The sequence below is a fragment of the Chlamydotis macqueenii genome, chromosome 6, assembly GCF_036417535.1.
Source record: "Chlamydotis macqueenii isolate bChlMac1 chromosome 6, bChlMac1.mat, whole genome shotgun sequence".
In the NCBI taxonomy this organism is placed as follows: domain Eukaryota; kingdom Metazoa; phylum Chordata; class Aves; order Otidiformes; family Otididae; genus Chlamydotis; species Chlamydotis macqueenii.
In genome coordinates, this window is record NC_141561.1 from 21,259,124 (window position 1) to 21,272,749 (window position 13,626).

The 13,626-nt window shown below is 41.0% G+C and overlaps 1 protein-coding gene across 1 annotated transcript in view; it reads right to left on the reverse strand.

Annotated features, from left to right (window-relative positions):
* Nucleotides 1–831: 831 nt before the first annotated feature.
* Nucleotides 832–13,626, reverse strand: part of ABCB11 (ATP binding cassette subfamily B member 11) — a 50,666-nt gene continuing 37,871 nt past the window's right edge. The window contains exons 21-29 of the mRNA XM_086750552.1: nucleotides 12,005–12,109; nucleotides 11,763–11,924; nucleotides 9,449–9,652; nucleotides 6,069–6,310; nucleotides 5,801–5,957; nucleotides 4,572–4,769; nucleotides 3,549–3,755; nucleotides 2,535–2,681; nucleotides 832–1,811 (exon numbers count right to left, since the gene is read on the reverse strand). Of these exons, the coding sequence (XP_086606678.1) occupies nucleotides 1,611–1,811; nucleotides 2,535–2,681; nucleotides 3,549–3,755; nucleotides 4,572–4,769; nucleotides 5,801–5,957; nucleotides 6,069–6,310; nucleotides 9,449–9,652; nucleotides 11,763–11,924; nucleotides 12,005–12,109 (1,623 nt within the window). The 3' untranslated portion in view covers nucleotides 832–1,610. The remainder of the gene's footprint in view (nucleotides 1,812–2,534; nucleotides 2,682–3,548; nucleotides 3,756–4,571; nucleotides 4,770–5,800; nucleotides 5,958–6,068; nucleotides 6,311–9,448; nucleotides 9,653–11,762; nucleotides 11,925–12,004; nucleotides 12,110–13,626) is intronic.

A 13,626-nucleotide genomic window follows, 5' to 3' on the forward strand; every position in this document is an offset into this window, starting at 1 on the left:
AAACTAGTTACTGTTCTGAAACATAAAAAGGCTAAAACGATTAAAATAGAAGCCAAATAATGCAGCTTCCTTCTTCATTTTCAGTTAAGGATTAAAATACAGACTTCCTTGGGAAAATAGCATTTTAGTGTCAACTATGTGATTTCAGTAGGGTCTGTTGAAGTAATTCTAATAATGAAGTTGTGCAAAAGTTGAAATTGTCTTTTGCTGCCTGGAATTAAGGGATGTATCCTAATAAGGTTTTTCACCCTACAGCTCTATTCAAGTTTCAGCAGTTGGTCCTATTGTGTAGTTTTATAAGAAACTCCATTATGGTGTAATTTGTTATAAAGTGGGTGAACCCCTCCCACTCCCAGCTGCAGATTTTAGGACATCAGGAATGGCTTTTCCAGTTAATGCTCTGTTATTCGAAATCAAGATTTAAATGTTAAAACTAATTTAAACTTTTTGTCTCTCTCATTTGTCTCCAACATCCCAGTCACTACAGGGAAGAGTCCTGTTGTCCTGCAGACAATAACCAATAACCTATTTCAGAGAAACATGCAGTAGACCTTATAATAAACTGTTACAGATACAGGCTTCTGCCGGAAGAAGATACTTCCTGACCTTTGTCATTCCTGAATGAATTGTTGCTCTATTTATCAACTCCACTTAATACAAACAAAGACCTAATTATGGCTATTTTTTTCCACCTTTACTGAATATATTTATGATTTCTGTAAAAATACTCATCGTCTTGCCTTCTGAAAAAGAAAAGAGAACATGTTATCCATCATGATCTCAACAGAAGTGATTTAAATAACTTGTGGTGATTAACTGTAGGATTTTGCATTAATTTAACTAAAGCATTTATTCCTGTTCAAAATCTATTTGACAGCTTTGATCAGAGCAGTGAGTGTAGGGGAAATTATCCTCACCAGCTTCTGTTTGTCTTCTTGATTACTTTCCTTTTGTGGAGCTGCCTTCTTTGTGAGTACGTGGTGGTTCTGGCGAAGGGGCTCCGCTGTGTCAGGCTCGGGGCACCGATGTGTGAGGGCTGAGGCTGCACACAGTGGGAGCCCAGCCTCCCCTGGCAGCACAGCTGGGTCTATGCTGTGACAGGGTGGCGGGGTGGGGGTTCGGTACCCACAGGAAGGGTATCTGTTGTAATCCTCTGCAGACCAAACGTTAGGAGAGATTTGATCCCTTCAGATACGCAGCATCGTTCTTGGGATTGTCTTTTATTCATAGAGCTTATCTGGACCGGGGCAGTTTCTAGAACACCAAAGTGAAGGCTCCCTTGATTGCTAGTTGAGCAATGACAGGACTGTGCAGTCTGACTGCAGGCAGTGGCAATTCCCCAGCTCACCAGCAAAGAACTTTCCCATTTTCAGTCTTTCTTTCCCTTAGCAGTGCACTAAACTACTTCTTGAAAGCTTCAGCATATGCTTAGTCCCCTGCACGTGCCTGACAAGTGTGCTTGATGCAGAAAGCTACATACGTTTGGGGTACCACCGAACTTACAGTATTGTACAGCACTTTGCAGCACAGTGGGGTACCAACATACACATACCTACTGCAGAGCATTTGCTTACTGAAAAGAAACCTTTCAAATATAGAATCACAGTAATTCAGCTAATGGGAGCTCCAGTGGTAACAAGCTTATAATAAGCTCCTTTCATGGCCATCAGTTCATCATGAGTGCCCCTTTCAATGATAAGTCCTTGTGACATCACAGCAATGATGTCGGCGTTCTGGATCGTGGACAAGCGGTGGGCAATGACGATGCAGGTACGCCCTTCTCTGGCCTTATCCAGCGCTGCTTGCACAGTCTAAAGGCAACAGAAAAAGTGTCAGTGAAAATATGCAAACCAAATGGGGGCTCTGAGCTGGAGGAATCTGGTTGCTTCAGATGAATTAAGCCTGTGGTGCAACACTTGTGACTGTGAGGCTGAGTGAACAGTGATGTTACTGATGCGCTTAGCTGGGTCAGGAACGCAGTTGAAGGGACAAGCAAACATGGACAGCAGTAGAAATTAAGGCAGGCCTTTATTCAGCCAACATGCCGAATGTCAGCTCAGTGTGGATATGTTTTTATACTTCCACCCATTCCCTAATCTCTGAGTGTAATCAAGCTACACAAATTATTGCCAAAGTTCTCAGGCCTCTCATTGCTGTTTTTATTGGATATTTGAGCTCATCGTTCATATGCTTGAGTACATTTTTGCTTGGTTGGTTGGTTTTTAATGTGCAGAAACTCTATTTATAAAACAGTCCCACTGAATGCTTTGAAACCCAGGGAATCATTAGTATGCACATTTCTGGAAAGGTGTCTCATTGGCAGTGTGAGGGCCCTTGTATCCGGCTGGTTTTTATTTAAACCTGTGCTTTCTGGATCTTTCGAAAAGATCATTAAAGGTCTAAGTGCTGGACTGACAATAGCATGGCCGTTATGCAGTGGAGTACGTCGGATGTCTCCCTAGAACAGAAGGCGGTGCCGTACATTGTAAGCCATTGTATTAATGCTCCATTATTGCTCATGCCTGCACATTTACCTTTTCACTTTCTGTGTCTAAGGCAGATGTAGCTTCATCCAGTAATAAAATTTTAGGATCTCGGATGATGGCCCTCGCTATAGCAATACGTTGTTTTTGCCCACGAGACAGCTGGGATCCTTGAGCCCCAACATTAGTTTCATATTTCTGAAAAATATACAAAAAGAAGATTTTATTCAGGTGTGAGTACCCGACCTGAAGGAAAAGCAGGAGGAGAGAGGCGAGAGTGCTGATAATTGCTGCCTCCTCCTTAAAAAACCCAGCAACGCGGAAGCACTGCACGAGTGATACACACGCTTGGGGAGACCTTGCCGAGCCATGCTTTGCAGTGCACATGGCCCCAGGGCCCAGGCAGTATGGTGATGGGCCTGGAATTAAAATTTGATAGCAAGATGTTGGCTGATTTGTCTGAGGCAAAATAAATCTAGGGTGGAGACCCTAGATTTGTGAGAAGAGGATAAAGTGATTTAACAGCTTTCTGGACAAGTGTTTTGTTTGGGTGCCTAAATTGTATCCATAACTTTTCTGTTCTTCTGATTATTATTTATATTATTTCAGTGCATTTAAATACTTCTTAAGTGCAAGTAAGCAGCCAGCTTCAAATATTTTTGTCTAACGGTTATGCCCTAGTCACAATGCAAATCTCCCACAGCTGGGAACAGGATTTATATTTCCTGACTCCGTGTAACACTTTGCTGAACTGAGCTGCTTCTTTTCCGTCCATGACTTTGAAAAAAAATCTTCCCTTTTCTCCAAGTTGAGTTGTAACTGCTCGTTTCAGTTTTATAAAGATTTGCCCACTGTGTAAAAATCCAGTAGGAACTCATGCCCAAACTCTCAGGAACGTATGAGGCATGGTCATGATACCCTCGTTGCTCCTACTGTTGTAGCTGTAGATGTGAATAGAAGGTATACGTGTGTAGCAGCCTTAACTGGGCTTGGAGCAACTCCCGCTGCAACGACCAGCGAGCAGCCTAGCTGTAGTTCCACAGCCAAGGCCTCGCAAGTACTTACATCAGGCAGTGACATGACAAAATCATGCAGCTGAGCCTTCTGGGCTGCTTCTATGACTTTTTCCATCGTCGCCTCTTTGGTGTTACTGCCGTATTTAATGTTATCAGCAATGCTGCAGTCAAATAGCACAGGCTCCTGGGACACTATTCCAATTTTTGATCTAAGAAACTGTATATTTATTTTCTTGGTGTCGTGTCCATCTATTAACTAGAAGAAAATAGGAGAAAACTTGAAACATCATTATTCCAAAACAACAGCCTGCAAAACTCAAATAGCTTACAGCAAAAGTAAATTATTTAGCCATATTACTAAAATGCAAACACAACTGATTTAAAGTAATTTGAAGAATCTGCTTGTATTTGACTCCTTTGTGCATGATTTGTATTTTCTGCCTATGTCTGTGATCCAGCCAAACACTAGACCGTCTGCTTAATCCTAAGTCCAAGTGAACTATTTAATTGCTTAAGGTTAGGCATATGCTTTGTTGCCTTCCTGGCATAGTGATCACCACACTTGCTTTTTCCAAAGAAAGAGGAATCAGACTAGGTGGCTAAGTATTTACATAAGGAAAAGATATAAAAGCTTTTTAAACTATCAGTAATTTAATAACTGAAAGTGAAATACAGACAAATCAACCTGCAAAGAAGCTGTGTGTGGAAACTATATATTTAGGGGTGTTCCAGGCTCTTTGTTGCTCCATTCAGGCTTGGTTTTTGCTTGTGCTCCCACAACATACACCACACATTGTGTGTTTTATATAGGAGCTTCCGAGGTGAATGCCTATGGCCTACATAATGCACAAGGGCACACCTGAGCCTTGTGGTACTCTGATCTTGCCTGGATACATCCGAGATGATACTCGGGAATTGTCGGAACAGTCTGTATCTGTTTGAGAAGGAGCTGAAGCCCCAGGCTGCCCCAATACATGCCACCACTGCCAGGCTGTACAGCTGGACACATTGAGAAGAGTCCTTGTAGCATTGCTGAAAACAAGAGCACACAAACCACATTTCCTCTGCTTACCACACTTCCTTTCTCGGGGTCGTAGAAACGCTCCAGAAGCTGGACACTGGTGCTCTTACCACAGCCGCTACTTCCAACAAATGCCAAAGTCTGTCCAGTCTTAACAGCTACAGAGAGTCCTTTCAGGACCTGAATGTCAGGTCGAGAAGGGTATGTGAATTCACAGTTACAAAATTCAATGCTTCCCTGGAAATCATCCTGGTGAAAAAAAATGAGAAGGATGATACAGTGAGCTCAAGGTGAAAACTGAGTTATAAAGTACAAAGTAACTCTTCCACAGATTGCATCTCTTATTTAAAATATGACACTACTGCTCATGAAATTAGCCCAGGAAGAGGGACAAAAGCCATACTGGAGCAGCTGTCCCAGAGATGAAGCCATCAGTTGTAACACTATTGCTTTGCTTATACTTCCCCGGATTGCCCTGGCAGAGGCATCAATTGGAAATATGATTGCCCTACAAATGGATAATTTTTTTTTTATTTTAATACAGACACTGTGTAAGTGTAAATTTGGTGATAGTCCAAATACATTTGTGTAAAAATCTGGATTTGGTAAAAAAAAAATAAAATTAATTTAACTTCACAACATTAAAACAATATATGAATTCAGGTTCATTTTCCCAGAACTCTTAAAAAACTCTTTTACAAAACTCTGAAGGGAATTAAGATGCCTTATTTTCATGGTTTGAAGCAGGATACTTAATGTATTTCGTTCATAACAATTATTTCAAGTTTTTGTTTAATTCTGAAAAAAAAATGTTAAATAAAAAATAACTGTTTGGATTTTCAGGGTCTGACTTTTCAGTTCACTAAAAATGGAGCATTTGCATTTTGTCTGACTCAGAGATGATTTGCCCTCTGATGAATACCTCCAACATTTTGATGTGAATGGAAAAAAAGCCTCCATTATAGCTAGCGATAGCCAGGTTTCTGTGCGAACCGTAGAGCAGAAAGAAAAAGCCTGCTATTCTGTGAGTCATCCAAACCACTCCTGTTCCAATTTACCAGAGTTTTACACTGACACATTCCTAATAGCCACACTTTATGTTACTCTTCCTGTCTAGTACAGAGCTTGCTGCTTCCAAAAGAGCAAAGACAAGTAACACTCATACAATCAGCATAACCTTGCTGTAAAGCAGTGATCCTCATTGACTTATAAATCATTAGCGCAACTTCAGTGCTTATATTGAGCTGATGACATCACAAATTACTCATCTCCGCTCTTACCCATTTTTCCCCCTTTTCACTGTAAACACTGATTATGGGAAGCCGATCAACCAGTTGGAAAAAGCGTGCAGCAGATGTTTTGGCTTTGGCATAGTTTGGGGTATAGGAAGAAGCTCTTCCCAAAGCAGTTCCACTGGTCACAATGGCGGAGATCACCCTGCGGGGAAGGGGGACATGGTCATTCTGGAGAAGCCACCAGGAAACAATGCTACACCAAGACCAGTGCTTCTGGAGAGGAGCCTGCTTCTGGCTCCGGGCAGGCTCTCACCTGAACACAAAGCTGTAATGGAGTCCTTCAGTGTCAACCAGAAACCCCCCATATCTGTAAGAGACAGCGTTGGCAATGAACACTATGCTCTGGGCAAAGCCAAAGCAGAGTCCGTAAACATGTGCTTTTTTGATTGCAGCTTTATAGGGCATATCCAGGTTCTTCTCAAAATTGTTGATAAACATTTTCTCTTTCCCTATCCCAGCTACAGTCCTGATGTTAGAGAGGGCTTCACTGGAAATCTGGAGGAGGAAAAAAAAAAATGGGTAAAAGCTCCTAATATTTAGTTGGAAAAGTAAAGTGTGCTCTTTCACAAATGTGTGATTCTTTCAAGAACACGGGGCACTAATGCCACATATAAATTGATTCACATATGATAGACTGCCCCAAATATCAGCCAACCTGAAGAGAAACTGTCCTACAAGCAATTATCTACTACCATCCTCCGTAGTAATGCTCTGTCCGCTCCACTAGAGCCAAGTTACTGTAAGTACACTTAGGAAATTGGGCACATACTCTCACCTCAACTTCTGTTTCATAAATTAAATTAAAACCACGTGAATTTACTATGTTTCCTCATCTGCTTACCCTTCCTCTTTCTCTTGTTTATGTCCAAAAAGCCTGCTGAGACAGAACCTATAAATGGAGGCTGAAACCTTGATTCCTCTAACATCCGTGACACAATTTCCAGGATTTTTACCTTGTACGTAGGCTAAGAGAAAGTAAAAACTTGCCTATGTTCATAGAAAAATGCAACACAGGAAATTATGAGATAATCCCCATGGAAACCTCTCTGGAGCTTTAATTAATTGAAGGCTTTATATTGTACTTGGTTGCTAGTCAGAATTTAGGTTTCTGTCCCCAAAAAATAGCACTCCAATTTCATCTATAGAAGTAAATTGACAGTTTGTTTGATCCTAATTTCACCCCACTTATGTCGAGTAATATTATTAAGAAATTAGTTTAAAATGCTGTAGTTTGCCTGGACTTTGGTAGTAGCTTCAGAGTGTGACACTTTCTTTTGGGAAGCAATAGTCTGGTATATGGCTTAGGAATGTTTTCAACATGTAGGAAGAGAACTGAATATAAATAATTAAAAATACTCCATCCAATTTCAGGGTTTTTTTCCTGGCCAAAATTAAGAGTCAGCTCTCTTACATTATCATACAATATGAAGGAGCGGATAAGTAGGTACTGTGAATTGGATTGTTTGGACTGTTCCTTTCCATGTTTAGCATGGCTAATGAGCAGTCGCTGTGGAAGAACTCTGAGTATTTAGCATTTGGATGCAGTGCTGGCAAATAAATTAGAAAAGAACACCAGACAGAATCAGTCATTGCCAAAACTGCTGAAGCATTGAGTACCCTTTTCACCTCAGCCTCTGGGTCACTCTGTTGAATGAAAGCTGATGCCTTGACTCATAAGTGAAGTTTCTCTCCTTGTCAAGACAGTATTTTGATTTAACACATTTTGTAAATAATTAAACCATTCTGAATGGCTTTCTGGAATTGAAGATTGTTCCTAACGGCACTCAGTACTGCCTGTAAATGTATGAGTTTGATTAGTGATGCCAAAGTCAAGATAGCATTTCATGTAATGCCTTTTGTGCATTAAAAAAAAAAAAAAAAAATTCCAGGAGTCTGCATGTGTAGGTAGTCAGCATGATTTTTTTTTCCAAGTTCTGTACCTCTAGTTGTTACATGCTTCTTTATATCACACCCAGAAATGGGAATTGGGAGCTGAAGATTTGTTTCTTCAGAAGTCAGAACAGGGAGTGGCAGGCTGAGTGAGGTGCAGCAGGCAATGGGAAAGAAATAGCCAGTAGATGCAGAGCTGAACAGGGCAAAGGGCTCCAGTCCATGTGCATGCTGCACGGACTAAGGTCAAGAAGAGGCTGAAGATGGTTGGTTGAGAGCTCAGCTGGGTAGAGGGAAGGTTCAGATGGGGCAGGGTGGAAGGTGGGATGAGTAAAAGATGGTTGGTGGTCATGACTTCAATGCAGGAAGAAGGATTGGGAGGAGTAGGAACTCTGCAAGAGTCATTTTAGGATGGGCGGCATTAGCCCTGCCGAAGGAAAATCCCTGAGGCGCCGAGAGGGCCTGCAACACACGCTTTTTCTGATGCTAGACATATGGCAGCCTGAAGCTGGGGAGAAGGCTCAGGCATTACTCAGAGTGGGGTAACCTGAGGTAGTCTTCCTCATGTTGCCTGTCTTCTAAATCCCCTGTGTTTCTGATGCAGTTCAGTTTCTGCACACTTGAGCTAGGTATATTTAAAATCTATCAGGTTCTGGGCCATGTGCCAGAACTTAGTGACCCAGAACTAAAATCAATGGAGTTTGAGTGTTTCAAAGGCAGCAGACCTGCCTGCTCCAATGTGCACAGGAGTGAACTCGTGAGGAAATGACATTCCTTTCTCGGGTCCCTACATTTTCCTTGTTTGGTACATGGACTGGAAGTCTGCTTAGCCTTCATAAAGCCTCAAACTTCATAAAGCTGTTCTCAGCCTTGTGGGAACTACATAAACCTACTCTCAGCCTTGGAGGTGAGGCAGTTCGCAGGGTCTTGCAGCCAACAGAGCACGAGATGCTGCTAACCATGATAGTGGAGTCAGAGTAACAAGGAGGGCAGCTTTAACCAGGAGTCACTGAACACTGAATTCCCTTTCCCAGGAAAGGGAGTTCCTTCCTCAAGACCCATGCTGATTGGTTTAATACCCACACAGGTGTGTTTTCACCATGGAGCAAAATTTAAAGTATTATGGGAGAGTGCTATGTCTCCTGTTACAAGTTAACAGAAAAGGGGTTAATGCTTATCTGAATTTAAAAAAATAAGAGATTTATATACTACCTGGGAAATTAGAACTGATAGAGTTTTGACCCTTAAAATCCATACATAAAGTTATGCCTGTGATCTAGCAGCACACATTGGTGGAGAAGCTGGTAAGGTAGTAGAGTCCACTGAAGGAACAATTCGGCTCTCTCTAAAACTCACATACTGATCTGTGGTTCAGTGCAGAATTCTCAGATGTGGGGATTTCTAAGTGAACAAGTATCACTGCTTTCTGAGGACAGCATAATCACAGGACATCAACAAATCGGTATTTAAATAAAACCCGACAAAGGTGAAACAGGCTGCTGAGGTATCTATTCTACCAATTAAGTCCAATAGCTTTTGAAAAATCAGTCACATTTCATGCAGCAAACGCTTTTTCAGTTAGGGAGTTCGCAATGGTGTTCAGTGGTTTGACAAGCTGAAATATTACAACTTAGTTGCAAAACGCTGTCAGTTTCCTTACATTTGAATTACTGATGGTCCCAAATGCCTGATCTTTCAACTGCCCATGACTGCAAATATAAATTAGTTTTTAAATAACGTTACCCGTCCAGTAGCTTCCAGTGCTTTCTTGTCCTGAGAGGCAAATCCTGTCAGCATTTTAGCCTGCACAGCTCCAGATAAGGCCAAAAAGGGCAGGAAACACATTATAACTAAACTCAGTTTCCAGCTGAAGTAGAAAGCAATGATCATGGCCACCCCAATGTTGGTACAGGAATTTACAATCATTCCTATTTGTGAACCAGTTGCCTTTAAAGACAAGAAACAGAGATGATTGACTTGTACTCCAATAGTAACTTCAATAAATTTTCCTGTAAAACTTTAGAAAACTCTAAATTATATTAAAATATCATAAGGCACCAAGAGCTGCCAACTGCACTGGCAATTAGTCAGTTTGGATATACTGGTTCCAATTAATTGTATCAAAAAAAGAACTGCAAATGTCCAATATTCCTTTCACCCACCAAAATTTCCACTGAGAACTCAGGAAATTGTTTCTAATGATTGTGAAAAAGATAATCTAACTATTGAAATTAGTTCCCATGGTTCCCTGGGGAATCACTCGTCTGAATGCTCTGCTTAGCCCCTACCTTTATCATCTAGATTTAAATAATAAACAGAACTTTGCAATTTTACCATTAACAACAAAGTCTCAGCTGTCCTACAATCACTAAGAAACATCATTGAGAAAGAATAAATTAAAGTTGCATTTCTGCCTGTCTCTTTATTAAGGAAAAATTTTAAATATGCCTTTGACATAATCGTTATTGAATGCATTTGTCTTCTCCATATATACTTCAAGAACACTATTCTTTGTAACACACTTGATGTATTTACTCAGACGTTATTTTCTTTCCTAGCAGTAAACAGCAGCCCTAGACAGGAACTAGGATGCTATGCATTAGGAAAAAAAAAAAAAAAAACCCACATTTCATATCCTTGACCATTTTCAGCCAAATTCATTTGCAGGATGTGAAGTTGCAGCACAAAAGGCTCATAATCTACTCCTCCTCTGGCCTGCAGCAACAGGGCAAGGTGCCTCGGGCCTGGCCACGGTGGAAGGTATACCTCCCAGCTCCGCAGAGGCTGCCAAAAGGAGCAGCCATAGGGCTGCTCTTACCTGGATCTTGCAGCTCTAACGCTCCCTGCCACACTCTAGAGTCCAGTTCTCACTCCTGGTGCAGATGTGGACATTTTCAGACCCCAGACACCCACGTGCATCTTCTCGCCTTCAGCTCACTCTGCAATAACAGCTGCTGGCTAAGCTCTGTGTCATGCAGTGAAAGGTGGAGGACACTGCTGCGCAAGTAGCTCTGGTTTTGTTTCCCCTGGAGCTGTGGGTTGAATGGCTGTGCCCCACTGCTCTACATGTGCTTAGAACAAAGATGTCCCTTAGGAGGCTATGAAATGGTTCAGTCAGTGTTTTACAAGGTTTTTTATTTCAATGAAAATATGCCCTGTGTCTGTAAGGGCGTAAGAAGTTTGCAGCTGGTTTCTCTGATTCTGTAGAAATTGCTGCTGGCAGGGGTCTTGGGAACCTCTTCCCTTATTTGTCTTTTAAATTCTTAAAATCTCCATGAATAGTTTTTAAAAACTAACCTACCATCTTCAGTCAAGCTGAAACAGGACAATTTTTGTAACAAAGAAATCCATATGTTTCCTTCTTTGTTTTGAGAAAATTACTTGCATTGAAGACAAGTAAAATGGCATCTGACTCACTTCTACCAAAGCATCAGTTCAGATAGGTAACATTTATAGCTCAGCATGATTTAACCCTCACCCACTAAGAAACACAACACATGGAGTTAGCGGTGCACTTTCCCAAACAGTAAGTCACACTAAAACTGGCTGCGTGATCCCCCAGCTGCAGAACCAGCCAGTGCTGTAAACTCGTTCAAGTGGACTGTCAGTTTAAATCAAAACTGTCACTGCAAGCACAAAACCATGCTGGAAACTTGAAAACACGATTAGTGATGAGTGTCACTCAAATACTAGTCTGACATGTGTTTAAAGTAAACACTTAAGCATTGTGTCCAAAAAGCTAATTGATCTCCAGAAAAAAGAAATTAAACCTTTGCACTGGATGCTCCTTCTGGTTCCATTGATGGTGGGTATTTAATTGATTTTTGTGTTCTTCTTCTAGTAATACAGGCAGTAAATTGTGACTCTATTTGTGCTTTTAGGTAAATACAGCAATAATAGTTCCACATTTACAGTCTATAATAAATAGAAATATCTTAATTGACTGACCAAAGACTGATCTACACTGTCCCCTGTAACTAATTCCTGTGACAATGTGCTAAAATAGGCCTTCAGTGAGTGCTTACAGGGAAATGATTGTTAAGCTACCAGGTCTTACCCCTTGGACCTGGGAGGCATCTGTTGCAAGTCTTGTAGTCAAAGCACCGGGGCTGTTCTTCCGGTCATCAAACCAACCAATGTCTTGCCCTAGCATGGCCTGGAAACCAATTTTCCTTAACCGTCTTGTAAGCAGCTCACCAGATTTGGCAAAGGTGTATCCCTGGGGTGCATAAGAATAAATACAAATATTGTGCAGAGTAACATCACAAACAAAACATACCCACAGTGGACAGCTATTACCTGTAGAAACTGTGTGCAAAATGAAATAATTCCAACAAAGACAAAGAGCAGGCAGACACCATTGATCTGGATTCTTTGTTCTTCTTCATCAAGAATGGAGAAGGTCTTTGGAAAAAAAAAAAAAAAAGGTGGCATCATATTAGTAGTGTCAGTTTTGCTATGTGTGAAGTTTATTCATTACTCTATTGCCAAGTGCAGCCTAGAATCAAAGCCAGAACTCAGCTCTCCCTCACCCCTTCCAAATGCCCAATCATTTATTTTCCTTAAGGTGAGCCTGGGTACAACATAATGGTTTTTCCTCCTGTTAAACAACAAGTTTATTGTACTGCACATACTGCTATAACTCGTTGCCCATCCCTACTTATAATTAATCAGTCATCCCCCTACTCTAAACAAGATCCAGTGTGATGACCAGAGAATAGCAATGAAATAAATAGCATAGCGACAAAGCGACGGGGCAGCAGCTCCCTTACCTCCTGTGTTTTAACTTTGTACACCAGTACCTTGGCAGCAAAATAAATTCTGCAAAATCCAAACCAATAATATCAAAATGGCACCAAGCTAAGAGCTGTTCCAGTGCCATGCTGTCTTATCAGAGGCAAGGCGTATTACTTTCTCAGATTAATCTTTTTTTAAAAAAAAAAACAAACACCAGGTATGTTTTAATCTGTTGTAGTAAGAACAAAAGATATAATGGTCTGCTGGTGTTCCTGTTCTCTTAATGAAATCCACTGTGCATTCAGTAATTCATGTTGATCCTGAACTGACCAGGCTGTGAGCAGATTTCATCTATCTTTGTAACTTACTTATCTAGAAAAGATATCTACTGATCTTTGTTCATGGTTTTTTTTTGTTTTTGTTTTTGTTTTTTTTCTGTAGGAAATAATCCAGTTAAACACTTGGACTGAATGAGATACAAGGTGAACTCAGTGCACACATAAACTGTGTCCTACAAGGATTCTGGATTTTAGAGTTGCTGTGATGGTATTTTCTGTGTCATCATAGTATGCAGTATCTAGATATGAATGGGGAAATGCACTTCATAGTAGTGGCCACGCCAGATGCATAGCTAGCCTAGAACATAACCGGGGGAATAACTAACTACTCATCATTTTGAATATCTATGTTTTGTTAATGACAGTGCTGTGATACTTCTTCATATGAATAAACACCAGCAAAATCTCTGTTGAAATGAATACAAACTCTAATGAGCAAAACTAATAAACAGTATGAGTGCAAGTTTGCAGACAACACCAAGCTGAGTGGTGCGATCGACACGCCTGGGGGATAGAATGCCATCCACAGGGACCTGGACAAGCTCAAGAAGTGGACTCATGTGAACCTCATGAGGCTCAGAAAGACCAAGTGCAAGGTTCTGCACCTGGGCTGGGGCACCCTCCGATAACAATACAGGCTGGGATGAAAAACACTGCTCTCCAGAGATGCTGAGGGCTTTTTCACAGGTGATTTGCATGCTGTCTCTGCACAGGCATCCAGAAACACTGGGATGGCCCCATACGGGGGTTGAACGTAACAGTTTTTCTTTTCACACTTTGAAATTGTTCTCTCTAGTTGAATAAATAAATATCAAATACAAGACTGAGCATTGAAAAAAGAGAAAA